The sequence below is a fragment of the Pristis pectinata genome, chromosome 32 (assembly GCF_009764475.1).
Source record: "Pristis pectinata isolate sPriPec2 chromosome 32, sPriPec2.1.pri, whole genome shotgun sequence".
Taxonomy (NCBI): domain Eukaryota; kingdom Metazoa; phylum Chordata; class Chondrichthyes; order Rhinopristiformes; family Pristidae; genus Pristis; species Pristis pectinata.
In genome coordinates, this window is record NC_067436.1 from 2,598,006 (window position 1) to 2,610,533 (window position 12,528).

The 12,528-nt window shown below is 48.5% G+C and overlaps 1 protein-coding gene across 1 annotated transcript in view; it reads left to right on the forward strand.

Annotated features, from left to right (window-relative positions):
- Positions 1-11,992, forward strand: part of LOC127585192 (annexin A2-like) — a 32,017-nt gene extending 20,025 nt beyond the window's left edge. Inside the window, exons 7-13 of the mRNA XM_052042423.1 lie at positions 1,177-1,256; positions 1,787-1,846; positions 2,755-2,848; positions 6,541-6,636; positions 8,916-8,974; positions 9,389-9,508; positions 11,500-11,992. Of these exons, the coding sequence (XP_051898383.1) occupies positions 1,177-1,256; positions 1,787-1,846; positions 2,755-2,848; positions 6,541-6,636; positions 8,916-8,974; positions 9,389-9,508; positions 11,500-11,559 (569 nt within the window). The 3' untranslated portion in view covers positions 11,560-11,992. The remainder of the gene's footprint in view (positions 1-1,176; positions 1,257-1,786; positions 1,847-2,754; positions 2,849-6,540; positions 6,637-8,915; positions 8,975-9,388; positions 9,509-11,499) is intronic.
- Positions 11,993-12,528: the final 536 nt, after the last annotated feature.

Here is a 12,528-nt window from a genome sequence, read left to right on the forward strand (position 1 = left end):
GTCAGATCACAGCTCAGCAGTCCAGCGAGTCTAGTGGGAAATGGTGGGGGGGCAACTAAACAGCGAGCAGGAGGGAGAGGCTCCAGGAACATCTGACAACCCATCCTCGGTGACGGTGGGGCCCAGTGTGTGAGTGCTGAAGCATTTACAGCCGTGTTCATCCACAAGTACCGAGTGGGTGTTCCCACCGTCACAGGAGCCAGTCTGCAGCCAAATCAATTCACTCCTCGTGATGGACCCAGCAAGGACTGCAGCATCAGACACTGTCCCAGCTGAAGCCCTGCGCTCCAGAACTCCAGAACAGCCCAGCTGTTCCAGTCCAGTTACAACACCACACATAATGTGGAAAATTTTATCCAGGAATGGTCCTGTTCATAAAAAACAAATGTTTGAACAAAAGCAGCATCTGTGCTATGGAAGTGTCAGGCAATGACTGAGTCCCACAGGTAGAATTCAGTCACCTATCTTTGACATTCGATGACATGATCATCACTGAGTCCTGAACTATCAACATCGTGGCGAAGGTCACCATTGTTCAAGACCGGGAGGTCCTATGTACGTACAGCGCCCAGAACCGAATGTAGTGTTTGGGGTTTAACTGGAACTTGATACAACTCCATCTTCACGATCATGTCTTTGAATTGCAGGGAGATTGAGAGTGAGGGACAGGTGTAAACTCTGGTGGGACAGTGAATACGTGGGTTTGGTCTGCCGATGGTGTGTATAAATGAGTTAACACCTCTATTGTACAGCTGACTCAGGAAGCTTGCATAGTAGCTTCAGAATGTGTCTCAGCCCAAGCAATCAAGTCGAGTCTATTGTCATGTGCACAAGTATGGTGAGGTACAGGTACAATGAAAACTTTCTTGCAGCAGCATCACAGGCATGTAGGTACAGGCAACACACAGAACATAAATTATACGTAATTTATACCAGACAGTAAAGAGAAATAAAAAAGACTGCAAAACAGAACATTGATGCAAAAATACTCCACAATCAGAGACCAGTCCATGGCAGTGCAAGAGGTGGTCCGTAGTGTCCCGTTGCTGAGGTAGGGTTAGGGTTGTGCAGGTCAGTTCAAGAACCTGATGGGTTGTAAGAAAGTAGCTGTTCCTGAACCTGGTGGTGAGGGACTTCAGGCTTCTAATGAACTAACAATATTTCAAATCTTTACAGTTTTCAAGAAAAGCATGCTAAGTGATATCAAAGACGACACTTCGGGAGACTTCTCTAAACTTCTGTGTGCCTTGGCGAAGGTAACTTCCCATGTGTATCAAGCCTGAGTCTTGCATTCCTGCTCCCGACTTGCTGAGCTCATCAGCGAGGCATATAACTAAATGCAGCCTCTGTAATGTAGGGATTGCCGGGAATGTAACTGGGGATATTTGGCACAGTGTGACGTAGGAATTAGCATCTGTGTGATGAGGGTGAGGATCCCCTGGGCACCTGCCGCACTTTGTACCCTAACACACTACTCCTTAGTCGCGGTGAATTCCTGCCAACTCCACCTTGCTGATTAGACAAGACTGGTGGAGAAAGAGGGCACAGAATGTGGTTGAAGAACTGAGGCCACAGGCAGAGGTGGAAGGAAAGGCATAGGAGGGAGAGGGGAGAGAAGGGGCAGTGACGACAGTTGTCCGGGGGGGGGCAGGGGGTGGAGCGAGCATCACTGGGCTGTGCATGATGAAGGTCTACTTCGGTGTCCTGCTTGTGTGCGTACATCATACGGTTGACATTGCTCATGTCCACCAATTAGTGACACTGCTTCGACTTTCTCCGTGTGTAGGGTAATCGATCGGAGCCATCCAACGTGGAGGATTACAGCCTGATTGACTCTGATGCTCAGGTAGGCAACTCAGTGCGGACACGGTGCATGTAGAGTACACGTGTCCTGCTCGCTGACTTCGCCAGCACTGACATAGTGACCTGTGATGTTCTGAGCTGGATACAGCTTGGATTTGGGCCATTGTCATGGGATTTTAGTGCATCTTGGTATGAAGCCTGGTGTCAGGTATCTGAGGCTTTAATGCAAAGTGTCCAGAGGATCCCAACAGGGATAGGGTCCCCCTTGTCCTTTCATTTCATCCCACCAGTCTCCCCTGGTGGATCTGCTCTCCCCTCCTCCCCCGCACCTGCCCATCACTATCTCTTACCTGCATCTACCTATCACCACCCTGTGCCACCCTGCCTCCCCTCTTTTGTCCACCTATCACTGCTCTGCTTTTCCCTCCTATATATTGGGCTTCCCCTTTCCCTATCTTCAGTCCTGAAGAAGGGTCCTGACCTGAAATGTTGACCACCTGCTTTTCTCCACGGACGCTGCCTGGCCTGCTGAGTTCCTCCAGCATCATTGTGTTTTTCTTCTGGATTCCAGCATCTGAAGTCCTTGGTTTCTCTGTCCAGAGGATTTTATCTGACATCCAGTGACAGGAGGTTTAACTGTTAGTCTCAGGAGGTTAATGCCTGAGACTAACAGTGCCTAGTGCTGGGGGTGACCTACAGCCCACTGACCAATGGGGGAGTTTGAATGCCCACCCTCAGAGTCCTTACACCCCATCATCAGGGTTGGGAGAGTTGGTGGATGTTCCATCAGCCGTCTTGTCCGTCTCTAACCTACCCAGGCACGTGTCCTGGTGTGGACACACACGCTGTCCTGGGATGAAGACGCCAAACACTGGGGGGTGTGGGCATCAGGGGCCTGTGGAACTGTGTGAAATCATTCACTGATCGCAGCCCTCATGTTTGACTCTGCAGACACTCAATGAAGCTGTACAGCAAAAAAAAGGAATGGACACGGCAAAGTGGATCAGCATACTGACCGAGAGGAGTGTTCCCCACCTAAAGAGAGGTAACAGGGTCGGCCAGTAGGCCGCTGTTTAGTCAGGCTTCGCAAACGGAGGCAGTGACATAGAGATAGAGACCGCTGGAAACACTCAGCAGGACAGGCAGCATATGTGGAGAGGGAAAGAGTTAACGTGTCATCATTAGTGTAGAAACAGAGGGACAGACACTGTAGCAACAGACACTGTAGCAACAGACACTGTAGCAACAGGCAGACTGACTCTGTCAGAACAGACGGACTGACTCTGCAGGAAAAGACAGATAGACACTATAGGAACAGATGGACTGACTGTAGGAACAGACAGAGACAGACACCATAGGAACAGACAGACTGACTCTGTAGGAACAGACAGACAGACACCATAGGAACAGATGGACTGACTCTGTAGGAACAGACAGACAGACACCATAGGAACAGATGGACTGACTCTGTAGGAACAGACAGACAGACACTATTCTCTGCAGGCACAAGCCCTGATATCGATGAACCCTGCACAATGCCAGGGTTAGAGCCACCTTCTCGAACTGTGGGAGGACTGGTGGGAAGGCAAGGACACAGCTGAGGCTGACATTGCAACCAGCAAGACTACAGAGCAGAGAGGGCTGCTGCTGGAGAAGTGTGAGGAGCTACCGTCTACCGAACCAGCAGAAAGACAGTCTGAGGTTACTGCTTGAGTGGTCTATGTATCCGCGGGCAGTTGAGCGAAATGGAAGTCCAGCTCCAAGTGGAGCAGGCTGGCTCCAGAGTCATTGTGAATTAAGCAACCAGGACTGCAGACAGGGTTTTAAATAAAATGGCCGGGGGAGAGGTCAGGATTCGGGTGAGGGAACGTTCAGAAGTTGAAGGGTAATGACAAGTGTGACAAGAGGTGGCAAAGCAGCAAAAGGTCAAAGTAGGGAAAATTGTAAAAGACATTGGTTTGAGAATCATTGGTATCTTGGTCAGCTGGGTAAGTGGGCTGAGGAATGGCAAATGCAGTTTAATTCAGATAAGTGTGAGGTGTTGCATTTTGGAAAGTCAAATCAGGGTAAGACTTTCACGGTAAATGTGGGACCGTAGGGAGTGCTGTAGAACAGAACAGAGGGACCTTGGAGTTTAGGTACATGTTTCCCTGAAAGTGGAGTCACAGGTAGACAGGGTGGTGAAGAAGGCACTTAGCATGTGGCCTTCATCAGTCAGGGCACTGAGTATAGAAATTGGGAGGTTATGTTGCAGTTGTACAGGATGTTGGTCAGGCTGCAACTGGACTATTGTGTTCATTCTTGGTCACCTTGCCGTAAGAAAGATGCTATTAAACTGGAAATAGTGCAGGAAAGATTTATAAGGATGCTGCCAGGAGATTGACTTATAGGGAGAGAAACTCCCTTGGACAGCAGACGCTGGAATCTAGATGAAAAACACAATGATGCTGGAGGAACTCAGCAGGCCAGGCAGCATCCGTGGAGAAAAGCAGGTGGTCAGCATTTCGGGTGACCCAAAATGTTGACCACCTGCTTTTCTCCACGGATGCTGCCCGACCTGCTGAGTTCCTCCAGCATCATCGAGTTATAGGGAGAGGTTGGATAGGCTATGACTTTTGTCCTTGGAGTGTAAGAGACTGAAGAGTGTTCTTATGGAGGTGTATAAAATTAAGAGGGACATCAATGAGGTGAACGCACTCAGTCTTTTTCCCAGGGTTGGAGAATCCAGAACTAGAGGGCATAGGTTTAAGGTGAGAGGGGAAAGGAAGTTGAGGGGCAAATTTTTTATGAAGAGGGGAGTCAATATATGGTATGAGCTGCCAGAGGTTAGGCAGGCACAATAACAATGTTTGAAAGACGGTTGGACAGGTACATGGACAGGAAAGGTTGGGCAAACACCAGCAAGTGGGACTAGCATGGATGGGCATAATGGTCGGCATGGACCAGTTGGGCCGAAGGGCCTGTTTCCCTGCTGTGTAACTCCATGACCCTATGACTCTAAGATAGTTAAATAAGTGGGACAAATGGAGGTTATGTCCAATCCAACAGCCAATGCAGAGACTCAGCTGTTGTGTGGCAACTGAATATTCCAGAGAGCTTACCCTGATGTTCAAGGAGGAATCCGTCATCGGGAGAATGGTGAGAGGTGATGTTGACTCACAAAGTCAGGAGCTGAGTCAGTTTGATAAGGATCAGCGAGGGCAGGAAATCGTCAGGGGAGACATCTAAAGCCCCCTAACAGGAGTTATGTTCTTGCACTATTGTCTAGAACTTCACATTCAGTTTGGGAATGACACATTTAAATTCAGAACTAGTATTGCACTTAAGTGCAAATAAGTAGAAATGAAGAACAAGTTTTGTTCAGTTAAATTGAGGAATTAGTTAAAAAGAGATGACAGTTAGGTGAGCAATAATGGATTTAAACAAATATTGCATAGTTCTCAACAAATGGGCATTCTATCCGGAAATAAAGACCACACCTAACTGAAGAGTTATGGATAGTGTTAAACAGAAGGCAAAGGCTAGTAAAGTTGTAGAGGAAGGCCAGAGGATTGGAGAGTTAGAAACCATCAAAAAGTGACTAAGCACTGATGAAGGAGGGAGAAAATAGAATATAAAAGTGTCAAGGAAAAGAATAACAGATTGTAAAGTACATATATGGGAAGAGGGCTGCAAATGTAAGCCTTGGAGAAGCTTAGATAGAAGTGAGTAATGGGGAGAGAGGAAGTCACAGAAACATTGAGCAAACATTGTGTCTGTCTCCACAGTAGAAAATGCTAATTAGTACAAAACCAAGGGCCAAAGCAGAGTAAAGAGTTAAAGCAATGAACAGTATGAGACAAACCAGGGAAGCAAAGGGTTAATAACCCCCCTGGATCTGACAGCCTATGTCCTGGAGTTCTGGAAAGGGAGGCTACAAATGATTGAGATCTTCCAGCATTTCTGAGATTCGGGCAACATTACGGTGCATCGGAAAACTTCAAATATAACACCCCTATTCAAGAAGGGAGGGATAGAGAAACAGCAAGCTCCGAGCCAATCAGTAACATCTCTAGTCTGGAAAATGGTGGAACCCATTTATTAAGGAAGTGAAAACAGAAGAGCAGAACATGACTACCTGATAATCGTGGTTTTATGAGAGTTCAATGAGCATGTACCTATCAGGGTGGAGGGAGGGGAGCCAGAAGATGCAGTGTATTTTCAGTAAAACACCACGTAGAGAGTTACTGCAAAAGGCGAGAGCTCACGGCATTGGGTTAACGTGGGCAGGGAATTAGATAATTAAAGCAAAGCAGTGAGGGTAAGTGTTTGTTTTTAGGTTGCCAATCTATAACTTGTAGGGTTCTGCAAGTTCAGTGATGGGGCCACAACTACTTACAATCTCTATTTGTGTCTTAGATGCAGTGGAACTCAGGCAAAAGAAAATCAGGTCAGCCTCAGTCCTAGTGAATGGTGCAGAAATAGGGATTGGATGTTCTTGCTCTGGTTGCTGTGTCTGAATGGACAGTGACACAGAGTGCAGGAGGTAGTGTCCAGGCAAGTGGGCAGAAATATCCATCTTTTGCCTGGTCCAATATTGCTTAAAACATTTTTGCATTCTTCAATATAACCCCATATAATATGTATCTTTCATCCACAGTAGTTGGGCATCACTGGTGATGCTTGGTTGTTTTGGCAATGGTGATCTTATTACCAACATTACTAATAATATTCTAACCTGAGTTTTCCTTTGATTAGTTTTCCAGCGATACAACTCCTACAGCCCCAAAACCGTCAGTGAAAGCATCAAAGAAGACCTTTCAAAAGATCTGCGATGTAATCTTTTGGCCCTGGGTATGCCTGATATCTCACACTTCACCTTCTCTGTCCTGAATGCTGCATGTTCCTGTGTAGGGGGTGGGACTTGTTAATTTAAGACCTTTGCAAATTGCCATCAACTTCGATGTGATGGGACCAGAATTGCTGATGTCTGGCGAGCCCACAGTTTTGATCCTACCACCTGCCTGCAGTGCTCCCAGTGAGACCCAGCATCCATTCCTGAGCCGAGAATTTCTGGGCTCAGGAGAGCTGGCTGGATGTGGACAGTCCCTGGCTCCTGTTGACTGGGCTTTGTCAGGTTGTCAGTGAGGATCAGGCTGGGAAGAGCTGTCCTGGCAGTGTCCCTGAGACCTTCAACATCAAGGTCAAAGTCAAGTTTCTTGTTGCATGCATAAGTGTTGGTATTGGTTTATTATTGTCACTTGTACTGAGGTACGGTGAAAAACTTGTCTTGCATACCAATCGTACAGGTCAATTCATTACACAGTGCAGTTACATTGAGTTAGTACAGAGTGCATTGAGGTAGTACGGTAAAAACAATAACAGTACAGAGTAAAGTGTCACAGCTACAGAGAAGTGCATTGCAGGTAGACAATAAGGTGCAAGGTCACAACAAGGTAGATTGTGAGGTCAGAGTCCATCTCATCGTATAAGGGAACCGTTCAATGGCCTTATCACCATGTCCTTGAGCCTGGTGGTACATGCCCTCAGGCTCCTGTATCTTCTGCCTGATGGGAGAGGGGAGAAGAGAGAATGACCTGGGAGGGTGGGGTCTTTGATTATGCTGGCCGCTTCACCAAGGCAGCGAGAGGTATAGACAGAGTCCACAGAGGGGAGGCTGGTTTCCGTGATGTGCTGGGCTGTGTCCACAACTCTCTGCAGTACGTGTATGCACAGGTGCAGTGAAAAACGTACCTGCAGCAGCATCACAGGCACTGAGCGTCAGATACATTGATTTACTTCTGGCAGTTGATGGAGACAACAGAGCAGGTTGAGCAATGGTCAGACCACTGGTCATTGGAACTGGTCACAGTGTGGGTGGGACATCCTTGTGGTCTAACAGAGGGACGCTCTGACCTCATTACGCCAACGGTGTTTGTGCATGTCCACATTTGGATGCTGAGCTCCAGGTTTTTGTTGTCTGCTTCACAGCAGCGTACAGAAGAATGGGTCTGGTACTAAACGTCTGGTATGCGGAGGTCATCGAGGCCCAATGTACCACACCATCCTCTGACAATAAAGGTCCACACTGGACCCTGGGAAATGTGGACCACTTCCCGTACCCCAGAATCAACTGGTCAGTGGAGGTAGACATCAGTGAGGAAATTCACCACAGCATCTGCCTTCAGTCATTTGAGGAAAAGAGCTTTTAAAGTAGGAGACCTCAGATCTGGCATAACATTCCTGGTCTATCGAGCAGTGAACGCTGCCCTCCTGTATCCTACTGAGTCTGGACCTCCCGCAACAGGCACCTGTAACCCCTGAAATTCCTACCCAACAGCATGGTGGGGGTATCTTCCCAGCACGTCCCTTGCTCACCCCAACTTCCCAACACGTCTCTCACTCACCCCCCTTCCCAAAACGACCCTCGCTCACCCCCTTCCCCACAAGTCCCTCACTCATCCCCACCTTCCCCGCACGTCCCTCGTTCACACAACTTCCCAGCACATCTCTCACTCACCCCCTTCCCCACAAGTCCCTCGCTCACCCCCCCTTCCCAATACACCCCACGCTCACCCCACCTTCCCCACACCTCCCTCGCTCACCCCCACCTTCTCAAGGGCAATTCATACTGACACCAACATCCCGAAAAGTTGAAGAATTCCACCTGTGCCACTGGCTGGCGAGACAGTGACCGAGTGACCTCCACCCCAGCAGGGAACTAGCTTGGGGGGTGGGGTGGGGGGGTGGGGTGCGTCAACAAGTGGTGCAGTGAGAGAAGGGAGGTGACGGTATCAGCGTGTTGCAGCTGGGTTACCACCGGTATGTTCTGACCTTTATTGTGAATTACTCGGAGAAGGTACCGATTTTCCCATGCACCCAATTGGCTGTTCGACTGCGACGGCTGCCTGGAGTTAGGATTCGGGTTGTCGGTGACCTGATTGAATGAGGGTGGGGGTGTCGGGCAGGCCCCTCCCTTTCTGTGCCACATGCAAGGACCTCCTGTAGGCATTTATACCAAGGGGCTGGCATTCCACAAGACTTCCACCCATTTGTGGTGAGGACTGCCTTACAGGCTGTGCTCAGGCTGCTTGGTTCCATGTTGATAACAGTCCTTTCTGTGTCCCTCACAGTGCAATGCATCCAGAGCACTCCCGAGTTCTTTGCTGACAAGTTGTCTCCGATAACAAAGGTAAAGGATCTCAACTTCGCTAATACTTAGAATCAAAGAGTCATACAGCACGGAAACAGGCCCTTCAACCCACCTGGTCCATGCCGATCAAGATTCCCATCTAAGCTCGTCCCATTTGCCCGCATTTGGCCCAAATCCTTCTAAACATTTCCTATCCAAGTACTGTCCGAGTACCATTTAAATGTTGTTAATGTACCTGCCTCAACCACTTCCTCTGACAGCTTATTCCTTACACTGACCACTCTCTGCGTGAAAAAATTGCCCCTCAGGTTCCTATTAAATCTCTCCCCTCTCACCTTAAACCTATGTCCTCTAGTTCTTGTGTCAACACTGGAGTACAAATGCTTTAAGACAGCATCGGCGGCTGCTTTGCTGTTTGTGTTTTTAAACTAAACTGAGATGTACAATCTGTAGGGCGACCTGAAGCGAGATGTATTAACCAGGATCATGGTGTCGCGCTGTGAGATCGATCTGCTATCAATCAGGAAAGAATTCAAGAAGAAAACTGGCAAATCTCTCCACCAATGTATAAAGGTGAGTGTCTGCCTGTGCGGGGCTTGGTGGGCATTGTTGCGTCTCTGCTTGTGGACCCCGGGGCAGTTTGCCTTACCCTGGAGCATCTCAACACTGTTGGAGAAGGATTACATTTCCAGTAGCAGTCCCTGGCTCCAGGGGCGTATATGGAGTACTGGATCATTACTACCGTGTTCGTCTTGTTTACCTCATGAGAAACAGGGATGAGAGCTGAAAATGCTGGGAATGCTCAGTGAGTCAGGCAACATCTGTGGAGAGAGAAATAAGGATGATCGGAACTGGGAAGTGTTTGAGATGGTGGGAGGAGATGAGGACAAATGGGAAAGGGGAGAAGGCAGGAGGTGATTATGCAGAATGGAGACACACAAAATCCTGCAGATGCTGGAATCTGGAGCAATACAAATTCAGAGTTATTGTTTGATGTTGTGGAGGAGACTGGGTTAGAGAGGCGAACACTAGAAAGTCTCCCTCACTGGGTCTGCAAGGTTGAATCATACAGAGCCTTGGAGAGCAGAGGGCACTTGGCCCATGGTGTCCCTCCCTACCAGACGTGGGCCTTCGGTTATCCCACTTCTCCAAGCTCAGTGCATGGACCCGTAGGTCATAGTTCTTCAAGGGCCTGTCCAGCTGGTGCCTACGCCTGGGGAAGTCTTCTACCTCCAGTCCTCAGGCAGTAAGTTCTAGACCCCGACAACTTGTGGAGTATAACAAGGTCCTCACCTCCTCTCTAATCATTGTACCAACTAACTTGCATAACCGGAATGAGTGACCTCTCCAATAAGATTTCAGGCCTATCAGACCTCATAATTTTATGCACTTTAATTGAATCTCTCCTCAGGTTCTTTCTAGGTTGCTGTCAGAGCCCCTGTAATGTTTGTAAGGGCCAGGGATACATTTTAGTTCGACTTTGTGATTTATCCACTTTTAAAGATGCTGCTCACCATAAGTGTCTTTCCTCTCTCTTTATATCAATATTTTGCATTCTCCCTCCTGGTTGTTATAACAACCCGCCCTTCCATGACGTCAGGTGTAAAGTTTTCATTCAGGACTCCCACCTGCAAGCCTCCATTCAGACCCACTCCTTCCATTCCTTTTCACCCTTCATGTATTCATACAACGTCTTTGGGTTTTCATTTCATTTATTCATCAGTACCTTGCTAATTTAATCTTTCATTTCTTCCCTGCACCTTCTGTTCTTTTCAGACTTTCTACAGTGTCCGTCATCGGTCTCCATTTCTTGCCTTATACCACCCTGGCTGCTCCTTGACATCCATCGTGGGGGTCTGGAATAGGGAGATCCCCCTTCTCTACGAACGGGACCGTCCCTGCCCCGAACCCACCCACTCACCTCCCGCTGCTCAAACACTGGTTCACTTTTGCTAAACCATCCCTCAGCTGAGTAAAATCAGCCTTGTCCCAATGTCGAACTTCCACTCCAGGTTGGACCCTTTTCCTTTTCTACAACTATACCGAACTGAAGTGAATTATGGTCACGGCCCCCAAACTCCACTCCCACGGCCCTTCCACACCTGGGGTCATGGGGTCATTCTCTAACACTGGTCCAGTGCTCTCCTCCCTTACTGGGCTTCCTCCGCGCTGATTAATGCCGTGAAGGTTGTTGTGATCCAGGATATATTCAGAGGAGTGGGGGTGGCCATTCACCTGAATCACGTGCTCTGTGGCCTGTGTATTGTGTTCTACCCCAATACCTACTGCCTTTATGCGTTTGGAGCTTCTGTCTGCGAATGGCCTGCTGACCTGGTGCGGCGAATGATCTGCTGGAGGAGCGCAGCGGGTCGAGCAGCATCTGTGGAGGGAAAAGGAATTCCTCCCGCTGAGTTCCTCCAGCAGATGGTTCGCTGCTCCAGATTTCAGTGTCTGCAGGCTCTGGTGTTCACTGTGATCTGATAGTGGGAGTCATTGTACAAGCCAATAAATGTCCAGTGTTGCTGGTGGCCTTGGGATAACCATCATTTATCTCTCTGCTTTAGGCTGCAACCAAGGATGACTATGAGCGGGTCCTGCTGGCTCTCTGCGGAGGAGATGACTAAATAAAACAACACATGAGGGACTCCACTTCTATACCGCCCTCCTGGAGCAGGGGGGCTGTATGCAGGCTGAACCACTCAACCTTCCTCATTCTGTTGTGTAGCAGCAAAGTATTCAATAGTATTTTATCATGAGATTGTGATGGAATTTCCTTGTGGTCAATCAATAAATGTTTGAAAATACTCCTCGAGGCCACCTGCGGTTGAATAAACTCAGAGCAAAAGTTTGGGTTTGAGTTCCTGCCACTAGGTGGTTGAGGTCAAATAAAGGCAACTCTTGTTCAGGATGCACGTTGGTAGCTGAATATGGCAGATGTGTACACCGTGTGCACTATAATTACAGTACTGTGCTCTAACATGTACCCACCTTACAGCAGGATATGCTTTTAACCACAGTCCCTGTATATGAAATTAAAAAATGGAATGATTACCTGAACAGTGTCTCTGAATTGACAAACAATTTATTGCCTGCAACAGACAGTCTACTGGAGGAACTCAGTAGGTCGAGCAGCATCTGTGGGGGGGGGGGGGGGGGGGGGGGGGGTGATGGAATTGTTGACGTTTTAGGTCGAGACCCTGCATCAGGACCAAGAGTGGAGAGGGGAGGTATCCAGTCTTAGGAGGAGAAGAGGGAGCAGCAGGACAGGGGCCAGGGGTCTGAGGAGGGGTGAAGGATGAGGGACAGGTGGAGCCAGGTAGGGGATGGGAGGGGAGGAGTTGGGAGACAGGGGCAGGTGGATGATGATAGATGGAGACAGAAAAAAAAGGGCAGATGGGAGTGAGGTGTGTGGGGAGGGGAGAGTGAATGTGGAGACAGCTGCTGGAGGGAGATAAGGCTACCGGTGCTGGAATCTGACAAAAAAAGGAAGGTGAAATTGTGGGAAGATTGGAACATTGGAATATTGAATGTTGCAATATTGTGAGCAATTTAGGGCCCCCTATCTAAGGAGGAAAGATGTGCTGCACCTGGAG